The sequence below is a fragment of the Uranotaenia lowii genome, chromosome 2, assembly GCF_029784155.1.
Source record: "Uranotaenia lowii strain MFRU-FL chromosome 2, ASM2978415v1, whole genome shotgun sequence".
In the NCBI taxonomy this organism is placed as follows: Eukaryota; Metazoa; Arthropoda; class Insecta; order Diptera; family Culicidae; genus Uranotaenia; species Uranotaenia lowii.
The window spans coordinates 146614617-146640290 of NC_073692.1; the positions used below are offsets into that span (position 1 = coordinate 146614617).

The 25674-nt window shown below is 36.9% G+C and overlaps 2 protein-coding genes and 2 long non-coding RNA genes across 6 annotated transcripts; 2 read left to right on the forward strand and 2 right to left on the reverse strand.

Moving 5' to 3' along the window:
* Positions 1 to 675: 675 nt before the first annotated feature.
* Positions 676 to 9434, reverse strand: LOC129748027 (uncharacterized). 2 transcript variants are annotated; one of them, XR_008737630.1, is made up of 4 exons: positions 9258 to 9434; positions 8935 to 9199; positions 1032 to 1186; positions 676 to 956 (listed from the first exon to the last, which is right to left on the reverse strand). It is a non-coding gene; the product is annotated as an uncharacterized LOC129748027 (long non-coding RNA). The 2 variants fall into 2 exon arrangements; XR_008737629.1 differs by lacking the exons at positions 676 to 956; positions 1032 to 1186 and adding an exon at positions 5124 to 6043.
* Positions 9435 to 14317: 4883 nt separating this feature from the next.
* On the forward strand, positions 14318 to 20242 carry LOC129745098 (uncharacterized). The gene is made up of 3 exons (XM_055737937.1): positions 14318 to 14560; positions 14625 to 16759; positions 16871 to 20242. Exons 1-3 carry the CDS (start codon positions 14462 to 14464, stop codon positions 18363 to 18365), a joined length of 3729 nt encoding a protein of 1242 aa, XP_055593912.1. The 5' UTR covers positions 14318 to 14461; the 3' UTR covers positions 18366 to 20242.
* On the reverse strand, positions 18654 to 22567 carry LOC129745099 (PRKCA-binding protein). Of its 2 annotated transcripts, XM_055737938.1 has the most exons (6): positions 22419 to 22567; positions 21717 to 21848; positions 21368 to 21577; positions 20165 to 20276; positions 19724 to 20085; positions 18654 to 19659 (listed from the first exon to the last, which is right to left on the reverse strand). In XM_055737938.1, exons 1-6 carry the CDS (start codon positions 22463 to 22465, stop codon positions 18720 to 18722), a joined length of 1803 nt encoding a protein of 600 aa, XP_055593913.1. In that variant the 5' UTR covers positions 22466 to 22567; the 3' UTR covers positions 18654 to 18719. The 2 variants fall into 2 exon arrangements, with proteins under 2 accessions (XP_055593913.1, XP_055593915.1); XM_055737940.1 differs by lacking the exons at positions 21368 to 21577; positions 21717 to 21848.
* Positions 22568 to 24021: 1454 nt separating this feature from the next.
* Positions 24022 to 24809, forward strand: LOC129745101 (uncharacterized). The gene is made up of 3 exons (XR_008737073.1): positions 24022 to 24161; positions 24225 to 24464; positions 24623 to 24809. It is a non-coding gene; the product is annotated as an uncharacterized LOC129745101 (long non-coding RNA).
* The last annotated feature ends 865 nt before the right edge of the window (positions 24810 to 25674 follow it).

Consider the following 25674-nt stretch of genomic DNA (forward strand, 5'->3'; position numbering starts at 1 on the left):
AATTTTTGCTGGAAACCAGCAATCGGTTTTCGAATTGCTGGATTTTTCAGCATTCGGTTATGTGCTTGTCATTTTTGCTGAAAAATCAGCAATCGGTTTTCAAATTGCTGGACTCTCCAGCAATTGATCTAGTTTGCTGGAAAATCAGCAATCGAGTTGTCAATTTGGAGTTTGTTTTTGTTTCGCACGCCGAAGCAAGGTGAGATTTTATTTTATGAATTTTGATTAAATTGATATAATTATTTTATTTTCCTCTATATTCTAGCAACCAGGCATCAAGTCAAGGGTAAATTTTTATTGTACAGGTAGATATTCCATAGAAGATACTAATCAAAACTATTTTTACAGGTGGCGGATGATCAACACTTTGGCACAAAGCGGCCACCCCAGAGCCGGTGTTAGAAAGTGGTTGTAAAATAGTTGTTTTTTTTTAAATGAATAAATCCCTTATTGAAAATGGGAGAAAATAATTGTTTTTATTGCTTACTGTACACACAAAATTTTCGAGGCCGGAATTTAGCAAAATTTTGCTCAAATTTGACCAGCTAGAAACTTAGCAATCAATTTAGCAATATTTTTTAACTAAAATTTTAGCAAACGAGAAAAAAAGTTAGCCGCCACTTTTTTTACTCAAATTTTTAGCAAAAACCGGAGAAAAAGATTGCCCGGATCCGTAATTTAATGTTTTGTTATTTTTTCTATGGAGAATCAGGGGAATGTTTGATTATTGAGTAGAATACACAAATTTCATTCACTTATAATTTATTTTTAACATTTAAAAAAAATCACACTTTTTGTAAAACGGAAATTCCGATTCAGGGAACGCACCTACTGGCTAGCGAAATCCCATGCCATCTTCATCAAAGGTACAGCACCGGGGTGTTTGCCGGATGCAGCTCGTTTCCAGTTGTGGTCCTTCTTTATTGCCGTTGCGGGTTTCGTGTTGCAGTTTTAACCTGGTAAAAAAAACAAACACACAAATTTTAAATTTAAAAATTGGACAATCTGAACATTTTAAGATCGGACCTTACCTGTAAGCATCCGGTGTCGATTCAGATACCATTTAGTCGTGGAGTTGGCCACCACAAGAACCACCAGCAACGAACAACCGGAACCGCTCTTAATCGCGACAGCTTTTTATTTTCCTCCAAATTGGCGCGGCGGCTGGTGTCTGTGAACAAAGCGACTGAAAAACCTTTGTTTTACTAAAATCAAGTAAAATGACCTTTTGTATTACTAAAATCAAGTAAATTCAACTTTTTGCTAACTCAACAGTAAAAAAATATTTTTGCTAACGGAAAGTAACAGCGAAATTTTGCTAAGTGGAGCCCCGAAATTTTTGTGTGTTTGCACAGCCAACATTAAACTTCAATTTTGAATTCAAATATAAATTTCATACTAAATACTGCCGGTTGTGTTGAAAGAAATAGCTGGTTTCCAGCAATCTGGATTGCTGATTTTCCAGCAATTTGAATTGCTGGAAACCAGCATTAACGTTTGCTGTTTTTTCCAGCAATTTAAATTGCTGGAAATTTTGCTGGAAAGTCAGCGGGACAAAAACCAGCAAAATTTTGCTGGTTTCCAGCAAAAAAAAATTTGCTGTGCAGTTAATTTTTGCCTCGATTTCCAGCAAAAAAATTTGCTGAAAATGTTCAGCAATCCAAATTTTTGCTGGAAACCAGCAATCGGTTTTCAAATTGCAGGTTTTTTCAGCATTCGGTTGTGTTCTTGTAATTTTTGATGAAAAACAAGCAATCGGTTTTCAAATTGCTGGACTTTCCAGCAATTGATCTAGTTTGCTGGAAAATCAGCAATCGAATTGTCAAATTGGAGTCTGTTTGTTTTCGTACGCTGAAGCAAGGTGAGACTTTATTTCTCGAACTTTGATAAGATTAATACAATTATTCTTATTTTCTTCTATATTTTAGCAACGAGACAAGCCAAGGGTGAGTATTTAGAAGATAGGTAGATATTTCAAGAAAAATACTAATCAAAACTCTATTTTAGGTGGCGGATGATTAACACCCCGATGTTTGTACATTAAAATAATATGTGATTTTGGGAATAAATACATTAATGAAAAATGGAAGAAAATAATTGTTATTTATCTCTTGTCATACCACAGGCAGTATCCAATATTTAATTTCGAATTGAAATATAAATTTGATACCAAATACGCCGAATGTTCTGAAAAAAAAATAGCTGGTTTCCAGCAATCTGGATTGCTGATTTACCAGCTATTTGAATTGCTGGAAACCAGCATTAACGTTTGCTGTTTTTTTCCAACAATTTAAATTGCTGGAAATTTTGCTGGAAAGTCAGCAGGACAAAAACCAGCAAAATTTTGCTGATTTCCAGCAAAAAAAAATTTGCTGTGTAGATTGTTGAATATTTTTGCCGAAAACCCATCGAAAAATGTTGATGCCGAATATGCCGACCGAAAATTGATGGAAGATTATCGACTATTTTATTCTTATTCGTGTTTTGGAATGATCCATAGCTCTTTTTAAATATTTTTCATACACGCAGAGAAAACTTGGATTTTGAAACAAAACAAAACTGACTTTGAATCAAAAAATTCATTTTTTCGATTCAATCTCCTGTTTTCTTTGAATCAATGAATTACTGTTTTGTTTCAAACGAATAATTTTTGAAAGAAAGAATTATTTTTTTGAATCGAAGAATTTTGGACTTTGGTTTTAAACAAATTCTTTGATTCAAAAGACATTTGTTCAATTGCATATTTATTTGGAAACAAAGTAAATTTTCTTTCAAACAAAGAAAAATGTATTCAATGCAAAGGAATAATATCTTAAAATAAAAACTTCAAACTTAGAAGGTTTTTTGCATTGGGCAAGAAGAATTTAAAACGAAAAATCGGTTCAAGTTTTGCTGATCGTGTGAAAATGTGGATCAGAGTTAGCTTAGTTAGCATGATTCAGGATAAAGTATGGTAATTGTATGTTAATTAAATAATAAATATTGAAGAATTTCAATGAGTGCTTGCAATTTTACAGGACCACGGCCGATGGATGATTTTCTAAGTCCCTGGATGCCTCAACCGAGGTGACACCGCTCCAAACCAGCGATCAGGTCAACGAAAATTGACTCCAGATGATCCGATTAAAGTAAATCAGTTTGTGACCTAGTGTTTAATTTATTTGTGAATAAAAATAAATTTTATTTTTAAAACTGTTTCTTTTTATTATTTGAAATTCCTAATAGGAATTTCAAAACAACAGCAAATATTTCTTCCAATTCTAATAAATAGAAAATGGTTCAATGAATAAATCTCGCGTGAGCTTTCATTACGTCGAATGAAACAGAAACACCGAACCGAGAAAAACGCTTCTGAAATTTAAAGAGTGTTTTTCAAATCCTATTTTTATTCCTGCGCCGATAACCCTTCCAAAAATACGCTATATTAATGGAAACTAATTGTTTCAGATATTTCACATTATGAATTTGATTTTTTGCAATTTTTAGAGCTATTTTTTAATCATATAGGAACATACGACATATTCAAACATAAATCGTTCATACGTCTGAACACATTCGTCGTTTGGAGGGGAAATTTGTTTCATTCGTCTCTTTTCTTTCGTCCTTTGATTCGTTCAACTTGCACTTACGCCCAAATGTTTCTGATGCAAATACTATGGGAAATTTTCAATTTTCTCGGCGTAGTGGCTGTTTAATAAGTGAAATATCTAGTGTAGCGGAAAATTGGTGAGAAAATGCATAATGAAATGTGTGAATTTGGTGCGCCATTGGTCAAACTAGCTTGCTGCTGCTGATCAACTTTCTGTTGCCGACCAGCTGGAGGGGAAATTTGTCTCATTCGTCCTTTGATTCGTTCAACTTGCACTTACGCCCAAATGTTTCTGAGGCAGTTATCGGTAAATAAAATTTTCAATTTTCTCGGCATAGTGAATGTTAACTTGGTGAGTTGTCGAGTGTAGCGGTAAATTTATTAGTGAATGCGTAATAAAAGTGTGAATCGGGTGATTGGGTGACTAACAGCAGCAGGCTGCTGCCGATCAGCCTGCTGCTGTTAGTTGTTAGGTTTGCTGCTTGAGTATCGATTTAAAAACGCTTGAAAAAAAAAAGAATCTGAAATAATGTTCATTGCCAGGTTGATATTCTGATAACCTCTATCTGTATACACTTGCTCATGGAATCCATAGCGAATGTGCTAGGTTTTTCTTCCTCTGCACATTCGCCGTTTGGAAGAAGGGACGTAAGCAACATTGAAATTGGCAATCAAGGTATTGTTTCATTCGTCATTTTGAAAGTCTTAAATTTTATATGTTAAAAGGGTTTAAATTGATTGTTTTATCAATCACATAGGTAGATAATGTTATAATGAAGCTTTTTTAGTGAGTATCTCAGTTTTTCAAATTTTGTTTCATTCGACGTAATGAAAGCTCACGCGAGAAATGCAGTTAAATCTAAATTAAATTACCTTGTGGCAAAACAAAGCAACTTTGAAACAAAAGAAACTGTTCTTTGTATCAAAGTACTAGTATTTAAAATCAAAGATTTTTCAAAAGAAAAATTCTTTGAAACAAACGAAAATTCATTTGAAACAAAGAAATTTTTATTTATCCCAAAATCAAAGGAAAAAATCCTTTGTTTTTGCGGCACTTTCCTTTGAAATAAAAAATCTTTTCGCTGCGTGTACTAAAATCAATTGTTTTATCACCAACTTGAGTTCGTTTACACTAATTACTAAAATTTTATATGCAAATGACGAAAAACGAAGATTTCAGTTTGTTTCCTATGCTATATATGAAAAATCTCATTGTAGGAAATAATACGAGAGTAAAGAAATACCGTAAGATTACAGATTTAGGTTTACAGTGTAAAGTAGAAACGTCAATGAAATAAACTGTGGTAGGCCGTGTTGGAAAAAAGAGATAGCTTTAAAGAATTCTGCCTCACTTTGTCCTATGGAAAATGATATTTCCAGCCGGCAGGCGGGATGTTGAGACCTGCTCATTCTGAAAACGATTGTTGTCGCGAATGAATGTAGTTTTTGCTGTGTGATTAAAATAGTGAAAATGTTATATTGTGAAACAGTAAAACTGTTGCACATGGAGTGCAATTGGTGTTTAGTGATGCTAATGGTGATTGGTGATGATGTAGTAAGGTCACTACAATGGCGCAGTAAATGCTCCTGCAGGGTAAGTTCAACCTTCAAATAAATCATTCATAAAAATATGGCGGCAAAGAAGGAAGGGTGACCAGATAATTTAAATTGTTCATAGGAGGTTGCAATTAAAAAAAAAAATCTGTTTCAGTGAGAGGTCTCAGTATTAAAAAAGTAAGTTTTGATCGAGAGTTTTCAAATTGTAATTGAGGAGCAAGAGGACTCCATATGCTATTACTTGAGCGGGAGGTCGCAGTTGAAAAAACATGTCTGATGTTTTGAGGTCTTAAACGGATAAAGCGCTAGAGGTCTCAGTTAAAAAAGCGTAACATTTTGAGCAAGAGGTCTTAAATAGTATAAATGTTGAGAAGCGAGAGAACTTAGTATTCTATTTCTTGGTCAAAAAGTTTTAGTTGAAACAAAAAAAAATAGATGCGAATGGATTTGATTGTAATTGTAATTGTGATTTTTATTTACGAAAACCTTGAAGTTACAATAAGCACTTAATTACTAGGTCAAGGAAGACACTTTAATGGAATGCATGTGTGTAGATTAATGAAAAAAAAAAAACATTTGATAAAATGTCTCAAATAGTTATAAATATTGAGTAGTAGAAGATACCGTGTTATATTGCCTGACAGAAAAAATGAGTGCATTTGATTTTGTGTTAAAAGTCTCAATGGGTCCTTTAAAAAAATGAAGTGCAAGAGGATTCCAGATCGTGTTACTTGTTCGATATGAGCGAAGGTCTCAAATGAATATTGTTGTTTAGAAGCAAGAGGACTCCATATTTTATACCATGGGAAAAGTTCGATTTGAGCGAAGGTCTCAAATGAATGTCATTGTTGAGGAGCGAGAGGACTCCATATTCTGTAACCTGAGCGAGGGTCTCAGCTAAAAAAAAAAAGAAAAGTAAGATTTGAGCGAAGGTCTCAAATAAATATCATTGTTGAGGAGCGAGAGGACTCCATATTCTGTAACTTGAGCGAGGGTCTCAGTTAAAAAAAAATAAAATAAAATAAAATAAAAATAAAAGTTCGATTTGAGAGAAGGTCTCAAATGAATGTCATTGTTGAGGAGCGAGAGGACTCCATATTCTATATTCTGAGCGAGGGTCTCAGTTGAAAAAAAAAAATAAAAGTTCGATTTGAGCGAAGGTCTCCAATGAATATCATTGTTGAGGAGCGAGAGGACTCCATATTCTGTAACTTGAGCGAGGGTCTCAGTTAAAAAAAAATAATAGTTCGATTTGAGCGAAGGTCTCAAATGAATGTCATTGTTGAGGATGAGGAGCGAGAGGACTCCATATTCTGTATTCTGAGCGAGGGTCTCAGTTATAAAAAAAAAGAAAAGTACGATTTGAGCGATGATCTCAAATAAATATATTCTGTTTGTGGAGTGAGAGGACTCCATATTCTGTATCAAACTTCTTTAAAACTACGATTGAGCGAAGGGTCTCAAATGGATATTGTTGTGAGGAGCTAGAGGACTCCATATTCCATTTCTATGAATTGAAGTGAGAAGTAAATTAATTATTGGCATTAAGGCACTAGCACTCTATATTCTATTATTTGAGCATAAGTTCAGCGTTCAGTTTTAGCAGAAACCTGTTTCCACTTTCATAAGTTAGTAATAAGATAGCTTTCCAGGCTATAAAATAACATGTAGATGAAAATCTTCATTTTTAACATTTAAATTCGATAACGAAAATGAATCAAAAAGTTTCACTGGGAAACAAACTTAAAAAGAACTAACCAAATTGAATTCAAGCAAATTAGAGCGGTTCGAATAAGCCATGCTTCTGGATGACTTATCGTTTAATAGGACAATGAAAAATAAAAAAAAACGAGTTGAAACAATTGATAGTTAAAATCTAATGATAGAGATTTCAAACTTAAATTAGTGTATGTCAGTCAAAGTTGAAGTACGTGTGCACTAAAATGATTGTGAATCATTCAACAGTTTCAGTTGGTCACAGCGAAACCGAAAACAGAAAAGTAAGTCAAAATTTAAATTCGGGATTCAATAATAAGGATTTCAAAATAAAATTAAAGTGAAATCCAGAATGGAATAGATTGAATATGAGTGTTATGTTTGAATTGTAATCTTAATCTCAAGAAGGAGTTTGAATGTTAAAAACTAAGCCTCTTGAATCTTGAAATTGAATAGGTTGTTCAAGTCTACAATCTGATAAGTAGGTGTGCATCTCGAGAGTAAATAGAATTCTTACTGTGAATGAATCTGAAAGGTATTTCGTTTGAGCCTGTAGTCTGTAGTACTTGGTCTGAAGATCTAGTTGTCAATCATATTTAAGATCTGCATTTAAATGAAACTGAGTCTGATTCCAAAATCAACCGACGGCATTTGAATTCTGGGAATCTATTGATAAATGCTTCCCAAATCAGAACACTGAATAAATATTATCTGGGGACTGAAAACTTATGAATCCATAATTTGACCCTGTTAATTTAATATATGTATGTTGTAACTACGAATCTGTAAGATCATATGAACTCAAAACGGAGACCTAAATCTATGAACGTGATTAAAATCATAATCCAGAATAAAAACAATATGTTTGACTGAATCGGAATATCAAATCTGCAATTATCATTTGAGGTTTGAGTTAAATAATAGTTTGAGAACCATATCTGGAAACCGGTGTTTATGAACAGGATTTAAATATGAACCTGAACCCGGAAATCGAAACATTTCTGCATATCACTTTCCTTCTGAATATCTATGTGTCTGGATCCAAAATATACAAACGGCATTCAAATACGGGAATCTAAATAGAAATATGTGTCTAAATCGCAGTTGAATTGTGTTTACCACTTGTGTCTTTAATCTATCTTCTGAAGCTACGAATCTGTTAACTAGATTATCTGAATTCAAATTTGTCAATTAAATCGGCAAGTTCAAATTCAAAACTTCTGCTAATTGAGACATTCATTTGAATGTGAGATCTAGAACCAACGTGTTTCAGATTCATGAATCTGAATTTGCTTCTGTTTTTTATGATAAAAGTACCGCAAGTCTAAATCTGTCTCCGAATCATGAATGATGTCTTTAAGTCCATATCTGAGAGGTGAAATATGGAAAACGAATCTGAAAATAAGATGAAATTAACAAAACCAATGCAAGGGTCAGAGCTGAGAATGAATAGCTAACTGACTGAAAATTAGAGTCTGGATTGATAACTGTTTATTTAAAACCTTCATTTTAACATTTTATTCTTTAACGTTCTCCGTGTTTTAACTTGAAGCCAAATTGTGAAGTTTAAGTCATTCCAGTTCTGAGATTAAAGATGCTAGTGATATCTAGTGACTCTACAACGGTGTATAATTTTATTCAGGGATACAAATCCCTAAAGACTACCGGCGTCTGATGGACGAATTTATAAGCAGCTGCAAGCTGAAGATCAACAATCATTCCAAAATTATAATAGACTGTAACATTGCCTATATGATGGGCCGCGAGGCAAATCTTGAATTTGGCATAGAACCACAATCTGTTATTGCATGCGAAATCAAAGGTTTTGTAAATGGGTGAAGATCCAACTTGTGATTCGTGAGGTGAATGCTGAATCTAATGGATAATTTGGACTTAAACGTTTGTTACTCAGGCGGAAACATGTTTGGATTTGAAGTTGAAGTTAGAATTTCGAATTAGCATTTCGAAGTCCAATAGTTAAAATCTTAATATGAAGTACTGTAACCTGTTCTCACTTCGAGTAGAAAAGTTCTACACATTTTGGAACTGCTTGTTCAGTCACGGATCTATACCTGAAATTTTGCCTGGTGAAGTGATTAATGAGACAAGAAGCTGTGTCTCATTCCGAGTCCGCATCGGTCGTCTGAACCCGTGATTTGGTGTTAAATTATGTTTCGGGGGCTTGATATGAGAGCCAGAGATGCATGAATTTCGGCAGGTGAGCATTGTGTCTGGCTGTGTAGGGTCTGGTTTATCGTGAAGACTAGCAGCGGCCGTTGGAGGATGATTGGATTAAGGAGTCCTCAAATATTAGAATGATTTTTCTGCATGTTTGCACTAGAAAAACGATAACAAGTTGATAATCAATAAATTACAAATTACAAATAACACTTACAGCGACTAATCCGAGGTAAACCTAAGCCTAGAATTCGGGTTGAAATTGCATTATAAGTAAGAAAAGAGATTTAACATCTGCATTCGGTGATTTTTTTTGGTATCCTCTTGATATTTGTTCAGTTTCTTCTATGCTATATTTCTCCTCTGCTGCGCACTGGTTTTCGTTATGTTTTGTTTATGCTGATGACATTTAAACATGGATGAAATTTTGCATGCGTTACGTGCGTTACGCTACACTTCAATTCTAGATTATTCATATCGAGGTTATGGAGAGTCAACCTGTATACATTTCTCAGGTGGCGATGGAAATCCCGTGCTAAGTGTTAGTAAAAGTTTTTTTTTTTTTGTAAACATTGAAACAGATTCAGATTTATTTTCAAAAGGTCCAAAGCGTCCGAAGGCATCTAAATCATTTTAATGAATACTTGTTTTAGAGATAGTCGAGGATATTGTATTGAAATCAAAGTACGAAAGACATAAAGATAGTACCATCTTTTTTCTTAGAACCATAACATTTTATCTGATCAAATTGATGAAAGCCGTTAAACTGTGCACTGTGCACTGTGCTCGCTGAAAGGCTTTTCTCGCTAACCAAAAAAAAAAAGCTCATCACGTTACTGTTTTAAACATGACTGTGAAAAATAATATTGCGGCACATTGTTAAGTTTTGAGGATTCCTATTTTGACAGATTACGCACGTTTTACATGTTACATTTTTATATGTTACATTTTCAGAAGTTCAACTCTCAGAATTTTCACTATAGGGAAAGAAGTTTAAAAAGAGTAAATTTAATTGATTTTCGATTCGAAAGCTTCCTAAGATGCAGTTGCGACGGTTGTTTGTGTTTAGTATGGGTTTGATTTAATACGAGGGAGTTGAGATTTTCGCTAAAGCACCCCGTGTCAAAATTGGAAATAAAGATGTAGCATCTTGATAATGCTCTCAATTCTCAGCAAGTTAATACAAGTTTTGATAAAGATTTATATTAAACAGTTAATTTTAAAATGTTTATCGAAGAAATCCAAACCTACAACATATTAAGGTTCCTCGAAGAGTGGAGATAGGGAATATTGTAGGAAATAATACGAGAGTAAAGAAATACCGTAAGATTACAGATTTAGGTTTACAGTGTAAAGTAGAAACGTCAATGAAATAAACTGTGGTAGGCCGTGTTGGAAAAAAGAGATAGCTTTAAAGAATTCTGCCTCACTTTGTCCTATGGAAAATGAGATTTCCAGCCGGCAGGCGGGATGTTGAGACCTGCTCATTCTGAAAACGATTGTTGTCGCGAATGAATGTAGTTTTTGCTGTTGTGATTAAAATAGTGAAAATGTTATATTGTGAAACAGTAAAACTGTTGCACATGGAGTGCAATTGGTGTTTAGTGATGCTAATGGTGATTGGTGATGATGTAGTAAGGTCACTACACTCATAACGACTACGTCATCATGTGCCATGCTTGGAGTGGGCTAATTTCACGCCCGATGTACGGTACCCTAGCAAAATGACTGGTTTAATCCCCTTCGTTTTGTTCAGTGTTTTCATGTTTTTGCCTTTCCTCTTCTAAACAGTGCACGCTCCTTTTTTCAAACTAAAAATTAAGTTCGAAACAAAGTGCGATTCTATGGCCCTTATTCTGCGCCGCGCGTGACGTGATGATTGTCACCTCACCTCGGAGTCACCGTGAGATTTGTCACCTTATTCCCGGAGTCGATCCATGTAAAGTGACAGAGGTTCATTCTAGGTGAGTGGCCGAATGAACACATCTGTCAAAATGGCCAAACTTGTTCTGTTTTGTTTTGAGTTTGGTCGCGCTTCGGATTTTTTGAATCAGTTTTCAAACAAACGAGTTGGAATTCCGGGTTTTAAAAGACCACAATCGAATTGTACGGCAATGGCAAGCTGCTTGACAAAGAACAGGGCCTAATGATGTGGTCCAAGTGGATACTTCATTATCCAAGGATGAGTCCGGAACCTGCACCGAGTTGAAGGAGGAACCATCGAATGTGAAAATCGAAGATCCGAATATGTCGCCCGAACCAATCGTTACAAAAAGAAGCGGATACAAGGCCAAATTTCAAAGTGTTATCAGGTAAGTAAAGTGGTTTTCGTTTTGTGCTACAAGCTGCTGAAAATGTTGTTTACGTGAAATTCGTTGGAAGGCCTTGAATTTCGCCAAAAAAGTTTTTGCGATCCAAGAAAAAGTGCTATTATTCGCATCAACAACAAGTTTTTACCCTAAATTACATTAAACGATTATGTAATCAATTGTATTTTACCAATTGTAGGGCCAAAGTGAAGCTGAAAAATTTCGGTCGGGCATGCAAAAAGGGATCAGCCGCTTTGCGAGGATCTTTTCGGACTGGTCATCGTCGTTCAGAGCTGTCGGTGGGTCGGTGCAAGCCTTATTCGATTCATGCTCATATGGAACCAGGATGTCCCAGTGTGTCCCATCAAACTGCCGGTTTTAATTAATTCGTACAGAATTAGGTCCGCATTCCGGAAACAGGTTCCCTAGAACAGCAACAGGTAGAAAGCTAAATATGTTTATAGTAAGCACTCGATGTTAATCCGATTTTCTTTTAAATTTGCAGCCTTACTATTCATTTTAGTTATTTAACATTTTAGTTATTTAACAAATAAAATCACCTATGTATCCACAAACCCAAAGTGGTTTTGTGGATGTCCCAGTGTGTCCCATCAAACTGCCGGTTTTAATTAATTCGTACAGAATTAGGTCCGCATTCCGGAAACAGGTTCCCTAGAACAGCAACAGGTAGAAAGCTAAATATGTTTATAGTAAGCACTCGATGTTAATCCGATTTTCTTTTAAATTTGCAGCCTTACTATTCATTTTAGTTATTTAACATTTTAGTTATTTAACAAATAAAATCACCTATGTATCCACAAACTGCAAAGTGACGAATCTAATAGGAATTATATTTCGATATTCTGGAGAACTAAAACAAATTCGAATTGGCTAAGTACTCTCATGGAACCGGGGGAAGGGAGATGCTGTTAAGCTGTTGTACGGCAGTGGTTAAACGACTGAATGCACTGCTGCACCTTTACTCCTTCATGCACAAAAGTGGACAAATTTAATCGATATCGAATGGCGCATAAAGGATTGCATGCCAGTACTACAACAAACATTCTTTGGAGAACAACTTTTCTTTGAATAAATAAAAATGTACTTTTCAAATGAGAACAATGTGTTTACCCAATATCTAATGTAAAACTTATATGATTTCATATCAATCAAATGTTTCTAAGAATTTTTTTCATTGAGCAAAAAAGCAGATATTTAAAATAAATGTACATAAGTAAGTTAATCTCATTTTTTTAAATTATCATATTTTAGTGTAAGTAAATACTTAAAATCAAAATATGCTGTTTTGCATTGATTTTCCATTCAAATTCTATTTCGTCACTACCTGAAAAGGTACCGACAATTCTCACACATTGCCGAATTAGTTCAGCGATTCTAGATTTTTTCGTGAAAATTGTTTTAAAAATGGTCATACTTTAATGTTGTTGAACATTTAGAGCCAAATTATTCCCTGTTTCATAAATTTTTCATTGAATTTCTATCTAGTCGCCACCTAAAAAGGTACCGACAATTGTCACCTAAAATCGTCACCCGAATGCGACGATTCTCACCCACGGTGACTACGAGAATAGGGTAAGAACTCACAAAGTTCATCCGAAGTGACGTTCCTCACCTAAACCGACTGCTGGAATAGATTGACTTGGGTGACTCAACAATCGTCACGTCACGCGAGGCGCAGAATAAGGGCCTATGAATTTAAAAATTGAGTTATCTTTTTCCTCCTTGCATGCGATGATTCACACGCTCTTTTTTTTTAAACTCAAAATCAAGTAGTTTTGGTTCAAAACAGCACTTCGGTGGCTTCCCCCAACTTTGAGTTTGACTGGGCAATAGCAAAACTAAGTTCTGATAGGCATACTCAATACTAAGTTCGGCAGCCGAACTCGAATTTATCCTTTTTTTCGAGGGTAGCTGATTTTCAGGGAATTAAAGGATGATTAAAATTTGTTGTACCCGGATGTTGCTGTTCCGGTACATTGCATTGCAATTACAGAGCAATGGAAAGTCGAACTCAGCTTTGATCCCTCGCCGAAGGAAAAAAAGGGATCAATTTTGAGTTCGCAGTTCGAACTCCGTTTTTAACCATCGCAAGGAGGAAAAATGGTACTTAACTTTAAGGTCATAGAATCGAACTATGTTTTGAACCTCGGTCATACTTAATTTTGAGTTAAAAAAAATAGAGCGTGCAAAACGGTGTTCGAACTGCGAACTGAAAACTTTCCCCTTTTATTTTCCTTCGACGAGGCTTTTCCAAAGCTGAGTTCAACCTAAAACCTAGTCCACACTAGGCAACATGAACTGCGATTTTTGTTATGAGACGAACTTTATTGTTTGTTGTTGTTGTTGTTAGAAACGTGAGACGGTCTCAGTGTCTCCCGAAGAAAATGGGAAACGCTGAAGGCGTCTCGAGACGAACCGTCTCCTAGTGTGGACTAGGCTTAGTGAACTGAAAATTGAACTCTCTTTGGACTTAAAACACTTTGTAAGTTCGCTGTAAACCGGAACAGCAACTAACGAACATGTCACAAAATTTTATCACTCCAGAACAATCACCGAACGACTGTAACGGAACGTCATAATGAAATGTTCGCCGTTGTCAGCGTAAAATTGTGTCCGGAGCGGCGTGGAATGTCCGGAAACTTCCGAATGTTACTTTCTGTGGGAAGAAACATCCGGAAGTTTCCTTTGTTGTTTAGACCGGGGAGCAAACCAATGTATCGGAATAGCAACATCCGGTTCCGCAAACTTAACCTTCGTTTATTTCCTTGAAAATAAACAGCTGAATAAAAAAATAAATTTGAGTTCGGCTGCCGAACTTAGTTTTGAGTATACTTATCAGAACTAGTTTTGAAATTACCCTGTCGAACTCAAAGTTGAGGGCTGCCACTGAAGTAATGTGAACTTAATATTGAGTTTCAAAAAAGGAGCGTGTGTGAGTCCAAAATTCTCGACAGGAAGGTTTTCTTTTCCAGTGAGCTCCTATGGTTTTTACCGTTTTTACTTAAAAACTCCGTTTCGTACATGTTACCACGAGCAAGTGCTTTCGAAATTGAGTTTAAACATTCAGGTACCTTATTCTTGATATAGAAAAATGAATAAGAGGTGTTCCATTTGCTTCAGCTCGGATGCTGTTAAATGCATAGAACAGGGAATCAATATTTCAACCTTGGCGGATTGTTTCAAAATCCAGGTAAAAATGCTTATTTTTCATTACTGACTCAATTAAATTATACTCAACTTAACTTTCATTGTAGTTCGATTACAACAGCGAAGACATCTTCCTATGTGACCAATGTTCTGCCCAACTACAAGCATTCCATTGGTTCATGAAGCAGGGCAAATGCAACGATGAATTTCTGCGAATTTCGAGACATGACGTTGGTCCGAACGCGACACGCTTCTGCCGCCTGTGTTTAGCTACTAATGATAGCCTGGAACTGATATTTTCGCCATCAGGGCCGGGAGCAGTAGCAATCACCACTATTTCCGAATGTCTGGGTATAACCGTCGACGTAAAAAACGAACCGGAAACCTATCTTTGCTCACTGTGCCGGACGCAGTTGGAAAACTTGAACAAATTTCAACAAAAATGCTTGCATCTTCAAGAAGTAGCTGTGGTTCCAGTCGGTTTAGAAATAGCTCAAGAATCGATACTTCCCGATGACATACATGAGTCAGATAAACTTCCGACTACAGATATTATCATTTCGGACGATGATGACGATGTATCGCACGGAACGAAACAAAGTACAGTTGAGGCAACAAGTGGAAACGATATTATTGTTTTGGACGATGACGATGAAGACGATTCCCTGATCGGCAAATACCGAAAACTAGAATCAAATGTAACAGGCTTGGTAGGGACAAGCGAGGAAATTCAAGCCAACCTCAAAATCCAAATGAAAGATAACACAAATAGCAAACATTTGGTTCAATCAAGCAGTCTCATTACGGATAACAACACTTATCGAAAGAACATAGATACAACTGAAGCTGCAAAGAGTTTTGATAAAGCAGTAAGGAGAGCACTAAGTGCCACTTGTAATGCAATCGATACCGAGGAAACAAACGAAGATGAAAGCTTGTTGGAGGAAATGTGTATCGAATGGGTCACCGAACGGAATGTCAAAAGAAAACGGGGACGTCCATCGAAAAATAAAAATTCCATTGAAATTTCCAATCGCCGTTCTATCGATACTAGCGAAGTAAGCGAAGATGGAAAGTTATTTGAGGCAATGTCCAGTAAAACGGTCACTGATGACACTTCTGGCAACAGAAAGCGCGGACGTCCACCTAAAAATAGGGACCTTATTGAGATCAACAATAGCAGTAATGTTGACTCAGAGGAAATAAGCAAAGACGGAAACTTGTTGGAGACAATGTCCACCGATAAAACATCTGCTAAAAGAAAGCGTGGACGTCCACCGACAGACAAAAGTATTACTAAGAATGCCAATTGCAATTCTCCAAATACCGATGAAATAAGCGAAGATAAAAGCAACACATGGGTCAACAAAAAAACTTCGGTTAATGACCGGATAAAACTTATCGAAATCCGCGATGATCTGATCGTTAAAAAGAAGCGAGGACGTCCGCCGAAAAATAAGGATCTCATAAAGATTGAATCTCCATCGGTCATCAAAATTGAAGACACTGTAGCAGACAGTAATATTCAAAATGTCGTTGAGATAATCAATACCGAGGCAATAAACGAAGATGAAAACTCATTGAACGAATTAGCCGGCGAATGCGATATTACTAAAGCCTCGAATACCGAACAAAAGAGTGAAGAGCAGACCGTTAAAAAGAAAAGAGGACGCCCATCGAAAAATCAAAATCTAGTTCAGATTAAACATCCGGCGATTATCAAAATTGAACAAACTTCAACAGGTAGTAAAAGCTTTTGCCACGGTAGCGACTCTGTGACTGATGTGCACAAAACTAGCACTATAACTTCGAGTGAAAACGAAAAAAACTCTGAATCGAAAAAAGCAAACAATTTTGAACCTGCGCCGTCATTTGACGAAGCAGTGCTAAAAACTTTGGGTACGAATTGGAATTATCTCAATATCGAGGAAATAAGTGAAGATGACTTGGAAGAAATCGGCAATGAGCCACTTTCGACGGTTGCCGAAACTGAGCGCTTTTCAGCACAAAGTTATATTCTTAAAAGTGAATTCATGACCGATGTGTGGAAAAAATCCGAACAAAAAAGGATCTTCTTGATGTTCTGTCGTGGCACAGAACAAACGCCCAACTTTCGGATATTGAGGAAAACCGAGGAAAGCGTCACGATCGAATTTAATGGCCACCCTTTTTCACTGAAATCTCTGGACCACGACGGATCGAGCACGTGGGAGTGTGGATATCGGTCCTTGTGTGGCTGCAAGTGAGTATCTAGCGAACGTTTTTTTCGCTCTTGCACCTAATTTGTTGTTATATGGAGTTAAATGTTTTCATTAAATTAATTCAAATTGGAAATATTTTCTTTTCCTTTCAGATATAGCCTTAGGGTCGTAGATGAAGGGAAACGGGCATTACCAGCCCAAAAGTCCGCCCGCCATACACACGAAGTTAATCCATTCCGTATACTAAAATGTCCGCTAGGCCGTGGCACAATTCCAAAAGCCTCAGGAAAAACAGAGAAGTTTTGGTTGGCAGACACAATCGATGGTTATCATACTGGCCAACCATTGGATCGATTTTTGTTCTTTCGAGGACAACGGTTCAACTTAAGTACGATCGATAGAGAAAAAGATGTCACTTGTTGGCGGTGTATTATAAAAGCATGCGAAGCTTGTATCTATGTGCGCGGTATTTTCAAAGATATAAATACTATAAACAGACATAACCATGTAGTTATGGCCAACAAAGAGTGGAATAGAGCTTTGAGAAAAGCTCTCGGTTCTTGTGAAACAGATATTATTAATGCCTTCTCCCAACAAGAAGACGCTCAGGAATGTGCTTCAAATACTAAGTCTAATAACTTGTCTGTTCCTGACATATATAAAGTTCTCTACCACTTCGATGTGAATCGAAAATTTGATATCAAAACAGTCAACGGCCAGCTCAAAATACTCTTCGAAAATTTTAGTTACAAGTACTATCTGAAGAATTCCGATGGGACCTGCATTTGGAAGTGTGTGTTTGATAAATTACACAATTGCCAAGCCATGGTTAAGGTTTCGGTTGATGGGATACGTGTAAGTCGATTTTCGACTAACGATCATTCACATTCTTCTGAACTATCTAAAATTTTAACCTGTGAACTGAAAAGTTATTACGTCTGTAACACGCAAAATAATCTTACCGAGTTCAAGGTTTTCGCTCATCAATCAACATATTTTGAAAGCAGGTCCGTGCTGATTAAAAGACAGTTTTATAGTTTGTGTTTGATTCCGAACTCAACTGAAAGCCGCTGGCTATGCGTGAAACCCGGTACGCGTCGAAAGCAATGTGGAGCTGCAATTTCAATCCGAGGTTTTTTCGAATCTTGCCAAATGATTGGTGAACATGACCACCCAGATTTGACCGGTAAAGAAATCGAAAGTGTCATCAAACCACAAAATTACGTGGATTTCACAACTTTTCAACAGACTGATCAAACTAAAAATGTAAGTGAAGAAAAAAATCAACAACAGTCGAAGCAACAGGAAAGCGCTGAATCTTTGCAGCAGAGACTGTTTGCATTCACCAGTGGACTGAATTCAATATGGGACCCAACTGAAGGTCAACCCATCTCGTTCCGTTACTGGAAAGAAGCCGACAGTACACAGAACAAAAAATTTCCAAAAATAAACTACCGTTCCTATTGGTACCAGTTTTCGGAGACCACCAAAAACGGCACTAGTCGATGGACTTGCGATGGACTGTGGGACTGCTCAGCGTACGCCTTAGTGGAAGGGCTATTCAAACGCATCACAGTTGAAGGAACGCATGTGCATGCCACTTTACCATTTGAACGGCCACCGGTAAACTGCAAACGACCGTTTTAACAATCAGAAAAACTTGTAAAGGTTTTAATATTGGAAAAATATTCGTGTCAATCGAAAATCGTAGATTACTTAATATTTTAATCCACTAAAAAGACAGAACTATTGGATAATATAAGCTTTTGTTGCCTCAGTTTCCTGGAAGCTTCGAATTTATTCTGGTCAAATATTGTAAGAAATGTGAGTTTTAAACAGTTTTTTTCTCAAACCGAATTGAACAACCCATTAACTGTAGAGAAAATTAGGTTAGCTAGAATAATACAGCTAGAGATTGTAGCATAAGACTTTCTTTCAAAATACTAACATTTTTTGTATAGTACCAGGTAAATATATATTTAAAAACAGTTGATCATGAAATTACTTACTGAAATCTCCCAAATCCGTTGACATGAGATCATCTGGCGCACCTAGTATAGCACTCCGATTGCCAACGCTGAGATCAATATCAGCCAAACCCAGCTCGACCAACAGATCGTTGCTTTCGTTACCCATAACGTTGCTACCACTGCCGATCCGGTTGGACAAATCGATGTCCTCGAATCCGGCCAGCAACTGGTCGATGGATGTTCCTCCATTGCTGGACGAACTGTTTACTTTGGATGATTCAACCATAAATGGACTCTCGACGGCTTCTTCGCCCTGGTGAACTTCCACTTCCTCCAGTTCCTCTTCCGCCTGAAACCTAATCGCAGATTTATATTGAAAGGCACTTGCCTTGAGATCCACTTCGATCGGGAACAGATTCGGGATTGATTCCAATCGTTCAACAGTTTCCTCTGCCAAAGTGGACAACCCCTGAATGAACTTTCGCAACTGCGAGGCTAAATCCCGGGCATGCTTGCACTCCAACAGCTCCATCTTTTCCAACACATCGTTACGAAGCTTGGCAAACTTCACTCGAGCCTCTTGTCGGCAACGGAGAATCAATCGGTACTCATAGTTTCCCGTTTCGACGCGATACAAAGGTTCCTGGATGGCCGCATAGCTATGCTCTTCGTCGTCCATTTCTTTGATTTTCAAACAGTACGATAAATAGGTAAACTTAGCATCGGCGTAGCGTTTCACCGTCAGCTTCGTGTCCGGGATAGCCTTATGTAGATAGGTTCCCATATCGGCAAGAATCGGTTTGAGCGTTTTGATCATCTTAATTCCGTCCTTTTCCATGCTTCGGTGAAGTTCAGCGAATATACGGAACGCCTCCGATGCCCTCGGTTGTGGTTCGCGTACACTGATTGCAGCAAACACGTTACCGAAGGCCTGATACGTCTGGAGCACGTCGAAGTGCGCCTTCAACATCCTTTAAAAAAACGAAACATAAAATGATCAAGCACTTAAAATTTCGTATTTCGTTCGAAACAAACCTCTTGGCATGCTCCACCAGTCCACGGTACATCGTTTCCGTGCGCTCCAGTTCTTGCAGTCTCTTCACCAGCGAATCGTTGCACAGGATGGCCCTCGATAGCCCCAGGGTATCGGCGGTGCTGCTAGACATTCTCTCCACCAGACGGTGCTTCATTTTCTTCAGCACAATGTCCAACGTCTCGCCCTGGGTGGGATCAGCATGTAGCTTGTTGTAATGGATCGTTACCTCATCGGTAGCAGCTTGGATCATTTTGGCCACCTCGACCTTGGTCTTGCCCTTGACCGAGACTCCATTCACGCCCAACAGTTCATCGCCACTTTGGAGCGTTCCTTCCCGAGCGGCCGGTGTTCCATCGAAAACCTGTCAAGATTCTCCAAAGGATTAGGACTCAAATTTTAAGAGGTACCCATGTTGGAAAATGGCGAAACTCTAAACGAACCTGCACAATGTACAGACAGGGACAAAGGGGAGCACCGCCACCGATGCTGATCCCAATGAGATTGGTAGTGTCCTTTTTGATGACCACCGTTCCTGAACTGACGGTCATCCCCCTTTTGGTTAGCACGAGCGTGGTTATGGGTTAGTAGCGTTAGGGATTTGACAAAAATAATGTTGAACGTTTGGTTAACGGAATTATTCATATCATATTTTCAATCACACTTCAAATTCCAACTGAAAGCAAGTTTTACACCTGTTGATAATGTTAGCTTTAAAAAAATGATTAAGAAAAAAACGAAGACAGCATTTTTTTAATTTAAGTTTTCGCAGAATCCTCAACCCTCTTTTCCCGTTACATAAAACAGCAACATACGGTAGTATTTTTGGGATATTCTTTGAAGCATAAAATTTAAATTTACAAGGAGCAAAATCCAACAGGTGTAAACTAGACTTTGTGACTCATAAAGCTTCGACAACTGTAACGGCATGGAGACATGCATACAAGACAAAGCATAATAACATGGAAAAGTAGAGGAAAGTTCCTTAACGCTTACAAAAACAAAGATTGTAAAAGAAAAAAGAAGAATTTATCAGATCTTATATCAACTGAAATATACGTCTACTGGTATGCGTTTGGAAAAATTAAAAAATCAACTCAGAAGTTCATGTCCAAGATTATTGAAATACTATTTACTATTTACCATCCCCCCCCTCCCCCCCCCCCCCTGGCACATGTCTATAGGGCTACTCATGTAAGTAGTAGTGAACACGTTACTATAAGCTGATGGTAATATCTACATTTTTGGTACATTTGAAGGTGAGAAATACAGAAACTTTGAAAAGAAATTATGATCCCCTCGCTAGAAAAGAATTAAAAAAATGTCACTTTTAAAATGCACATACAATATTTCGCCAAAAGTAACCGTCTTCATTAGACACATCCCTTAGTCAATAGTTAAGTAGCCTAGAACAAAATCGCCCCTTTGATAAGCGAATGTTTATATGTAAGATATGATTTTTGTCAATATTTTATGATTTAAGCAAAGCACATAAAGTAGAAGCAGCAAGGACAAATTACCAAAGTATCACGAAACTCACAAAGCTGGCGGAAACATATTAAATATCAGTTAATGTATGAGAGCGCTAGCCATATGAGAAGCCTCAAGTATCTACAGAAAATATACAAGAATTATTTAAAACTTACAGTCGCTCCATTTCCTGTCTCTGACACAACATGATAATTTTGGAATCGTCGCAACAACCATCAGCGTACAGAACCGGATCCGGCAGGTCGTCGTTGGAAACGAAAGCGATTTCATCCTTGACTCTGGCCACGGATTCCGTTCTTTCCACTGACGGCCGTTCCCCCGAAAGCCCTTCATTGGCCTCGTTGACTTCGATACCGGTAGGATTTCTGCGAGCCAAGGCCGAGGCATTTTCACGACGGGCGGGATGGGTGCAAGGAAACAGAGTAATCGAAACGAAAAACCAACAAACGGGCATAGGTAATGTACCGAGTGGGGAAAAAAAGGAAAAATTGACTTCCTACTCACTGCTGCTCTTGGTGGCTAACCGATAGGGAATGGTCGATGCTGTCGGTGCTTTCTAAATCCAGAAGCAGTGTAGTTTGTTCGTCTGGTTCCAAAATATTGATTGAAGAACCGATGCCTTCGGACGGTTTAGTTCTTTCGGGTTGATTGGAGAATTAAAATTCGGGAGTTCGCATGCATGCATTGATGTTGAATGAGAAAGCGTGAGTTTTTTTTTGAGTTTGAGGAAAATGTTATGCTGGTACATATATGATGTTCTATAAACAAAAACATGATGCAAAGCGACACTTTTTTGTTAAAATGGTTTAAAATGTGATTTTAATTTAAACTGACAGATTTAAACCCATTTATAAGTGGAGGTTATTATTTAAGTCAAACTTCGTAATCGTTATCATAAGTAAAGCGAGTAATCCATAAAAAATATAAAATTGCTGTGCTAATGACCAATAACATTTAAAAAAAGTTAGACACGTCCTAGTTTTGTTTACCATATGGTAAAAAAAAATATTAACATAATCTTGAATTTTGATTATTTTAACTAAAGCGCAACAATTGTACAACAGAGAAGTACCCAAGAATTGCTGAAGTTCATAAAAAATGAAACAATAAATTGAATATTCCGAACACTAAAACATTTCGTGCATTACATACAGCAGACAGAGTGGAACATCTGAATTCAACATTGCCAAGCCAAAATCTACTTACATTTTATCTTCCTCCAGGAAATAGTCATCTTCGTATTCCTGCAGCATGATGTTGAGCTGCGTAGGTTACAGAAATTGCAGTTTAATCTGGAAATAATGGGGAGCTAAATTTTTCACCTGCAACTGCTCCGTCCAAAACAGAAAAATCGATTTTTTTCGCGAGTGGTACAAAAACTTTTTGTCGTCAGTTTGTTTTGTTGACGTTTAAAAAAAAAGGGAAATTCAACACGATTAATTTAAAATAAGTGTATGAGAGTTAAATGAGGAAATCGAAAATAATAATCAGGTATTTTCCTGAGCCTGGGACAGACGTTGGTCCCTGTATACCTCAATTAAAAAATAGGAATACAACGAAAACAATTATTGCGTCAGAAATCAAGGAAGTGTCATAGTTAAGTTAAGCAACAAAGCGGAAAGGATAGAAAATAGTTGAAAGATAAACTAAAAAAGACTGTTCAAAATCCATCAGAAAAAAAATTCTATTTTCCCGACCGTGAAAACTTTTATCAAATCGAGATAACAAAATTTCAACAATTCAAGCACTGACACCAGCTCAAAATTCATCTTTTAACTATATTATTCATCGATTCCACCATCAAAAACCCTTATTTTGACGCTCCCTTGAGTTTTGCACAAATTAAAATTGAGCATTTTCACCTGAGGTTTTAAGGAATTTTAGGGGTACAGCTTAGCATCATCGTGTAACGTTGCTGCCAACAAAATAAAAATTCTGGTCACCTAATTTTGACATGAAAGTTTCATTAACAGCTCTTTGTCACCATTAAAAAATCAACTCAGTTTTTATCAATGAAGTGGTACTTACGACATAATGCATTTCTAGAGTTTGTTTTGATTAGGTCGTATGAGCCACCTGACGTGTTTTGAGAAAATCGTTATTGAAGTTTCGAATTACGTTTCAAACTCTCACTTTGTGGGTGTTGCCCGAATCCTTCTGAGAATTTGGAATCCAACATAAAAATGGGCTGAGAACATTCCTATGTGCTTAAATTGAATGTAAGTTAAGTCCTCACCTGTGAAAACGTACTTACGACCTAAAGCATTTCTGATTGGGCGCATACGGCGTTTTGCTAAGCGATAAGCACCAATAAGTTTGATTGAAAAAACTTGTTCTCCTTACCTGAAAAATCCGCTAAATTATTCTCAGGTACCTCAAGAAACGCATACACACCCCAATCTGATCGAACAGTACGCGAAAGTAATCGCTCCAGGGTATCCGGAATTGTATGCTAAATGGCACTGTCACCTTAGTCACAAAGGGAACTAGCAGGGTTTTTTCCGCACCCGTGACTGTTCAACACGCAGAAAAAGAACGGGGAGTCGATTCAACAAAACGTTTTGTTATTCAATTTTGTAGTATCAATGCACTTTTAGTGAGTAGTTCTGAAATGAAATACGATTCAAAACAGAATCCAACATTTAGTTATTTTTACAAAATAGTCGAAACCAAGCCATCGTGTATGGGAGAGGGGTGCGTCATTTTAACAAAAAAATATTTTATTATTTTTCTAAAGAATAGTTGGGTAGTTTTGATTCGAAACATATGCTTTATTAGCCAAGCGTGTATAAATGAAATGTCATCTGGAAAAAAAGAAAAAAAATCATTAAATTCTTTCTTGCGCCCCGAACAAAACCCTTGATTGATTTCCCGCTCGTTCGGGGTTCAAAAACCTGGGCTTCGGAAGTTTTACATCAGATTTGATTCAGCTAAATCAATCTTGTGCAGGTAAGTTATTTTTGTTACTATCAAAATTGCAACAAAACAGTTCCGTATTTTCTTTTATTTCAGACCATGGACACCGACGGCAGTGGAGTTGGTTCGTCGAAACAGGACAACCAACAAATAGAGGGAAATAGTTTAATCCTTATTTATGCGGGTCATTCCATTAATCCCCCTTGCTGGACAGTCATCGGTAGCATGCAGATTGAATGAGTGAATCGGGCTTTGAAGCGATGCCTTCATCAGAGGCAGCCTCACCAGCGGGACGATATTTCGAAGATGTCCCAGAAGACATCAGATACATTCAAGGTGAGTGAGTTGCTAATATCTCCAAAGACTTCACCCTGTCGAAATACGCTTGTGAATCGCCTGGGGCGAAGAAAATTACCCATAAAGGCAGGCAGGCTAAACGGGGTTGATTTTGTTCACGAATCAATTTGAACTTATATTTTCCCCTCTGTTTTCAGATATCGCGACCCAACAGAAACCGGCCTTTGCGTTTCTGGTTCCGCACTTCCGCAGGTCGTAGGCAATCGTTATGAAAATTCCGCTTCTGCCAGCAGAACAGCCCTACAGGAGAGCGGGAAGCGGAAAGCATTAAGGAAAAGACACAGTGTATATTGTGAAACCATTAATTAAAAATAAATTTTGGATTAAATAGTACAAGCAAACTTATTTCTTTTGAAGAAAAATCCTTTATTTTTAATTTAATAAATTCATTTATGTCAATCAGACAGAATTAATTATTTAAAAACGCAAAAAAAATTGTTTTGGACCAAAACACTTTCGTACGTTTTACCCAAAATTTTTGCTATTTTGCTAAAAATTATGAATCACTTTCAAAAAGGGTCTATATTGTTTAAACAAAATCGATAAGTTCAAAATAAATCGATATTTTTGTCGATATAATCTCAATTATATTTGTGCTTTTTCCCAACCAAAATTTTTATTATTTTTGATCGAAATATTATTGTTTCTACAAGATATTTTTCTGCGTGAAGGTAGTCGGAATGGTACACGGTAAACAAAGTTACTCTGTTCTGTATAAAAATCCACACAGATTCGAGAAAAGTGTCTCCACTTAGTTTTATGTTTGGGCGCTTTACACAGAGCGTGAGCAAAAAGCTTTTACACATTCGAAAGCTTTCAGCCAGTTAGTCAATTCTGTATATTTTGACCTGGGGGAGGAAGACTGAATAAAAAAAAGAAAAAAAAAATAAACGTCAAATTTCTCTCATCAATCTACCGACCAGTGCGAAGGTTCAAAATTTAACTTTCTTATTTAGTAATTTTTAATAAAACTTTTTTCATGCTGAAAAGCACTTGTTTTGCATAAAACAATGATTTAATTAGGTTTTGTTTGGCTCTGGCAAATTCCTGCATGATCAGGCGTATTATGTCGCTCAAATTTCGTCAAAGTTTTGAAGCTGATAAATAAAAATGGCTTGATTAATGGTTGTTCTAAAAATATAGCTAAATCTAAATTTAGCACCTAAACAACTGAAATACATGATTCACT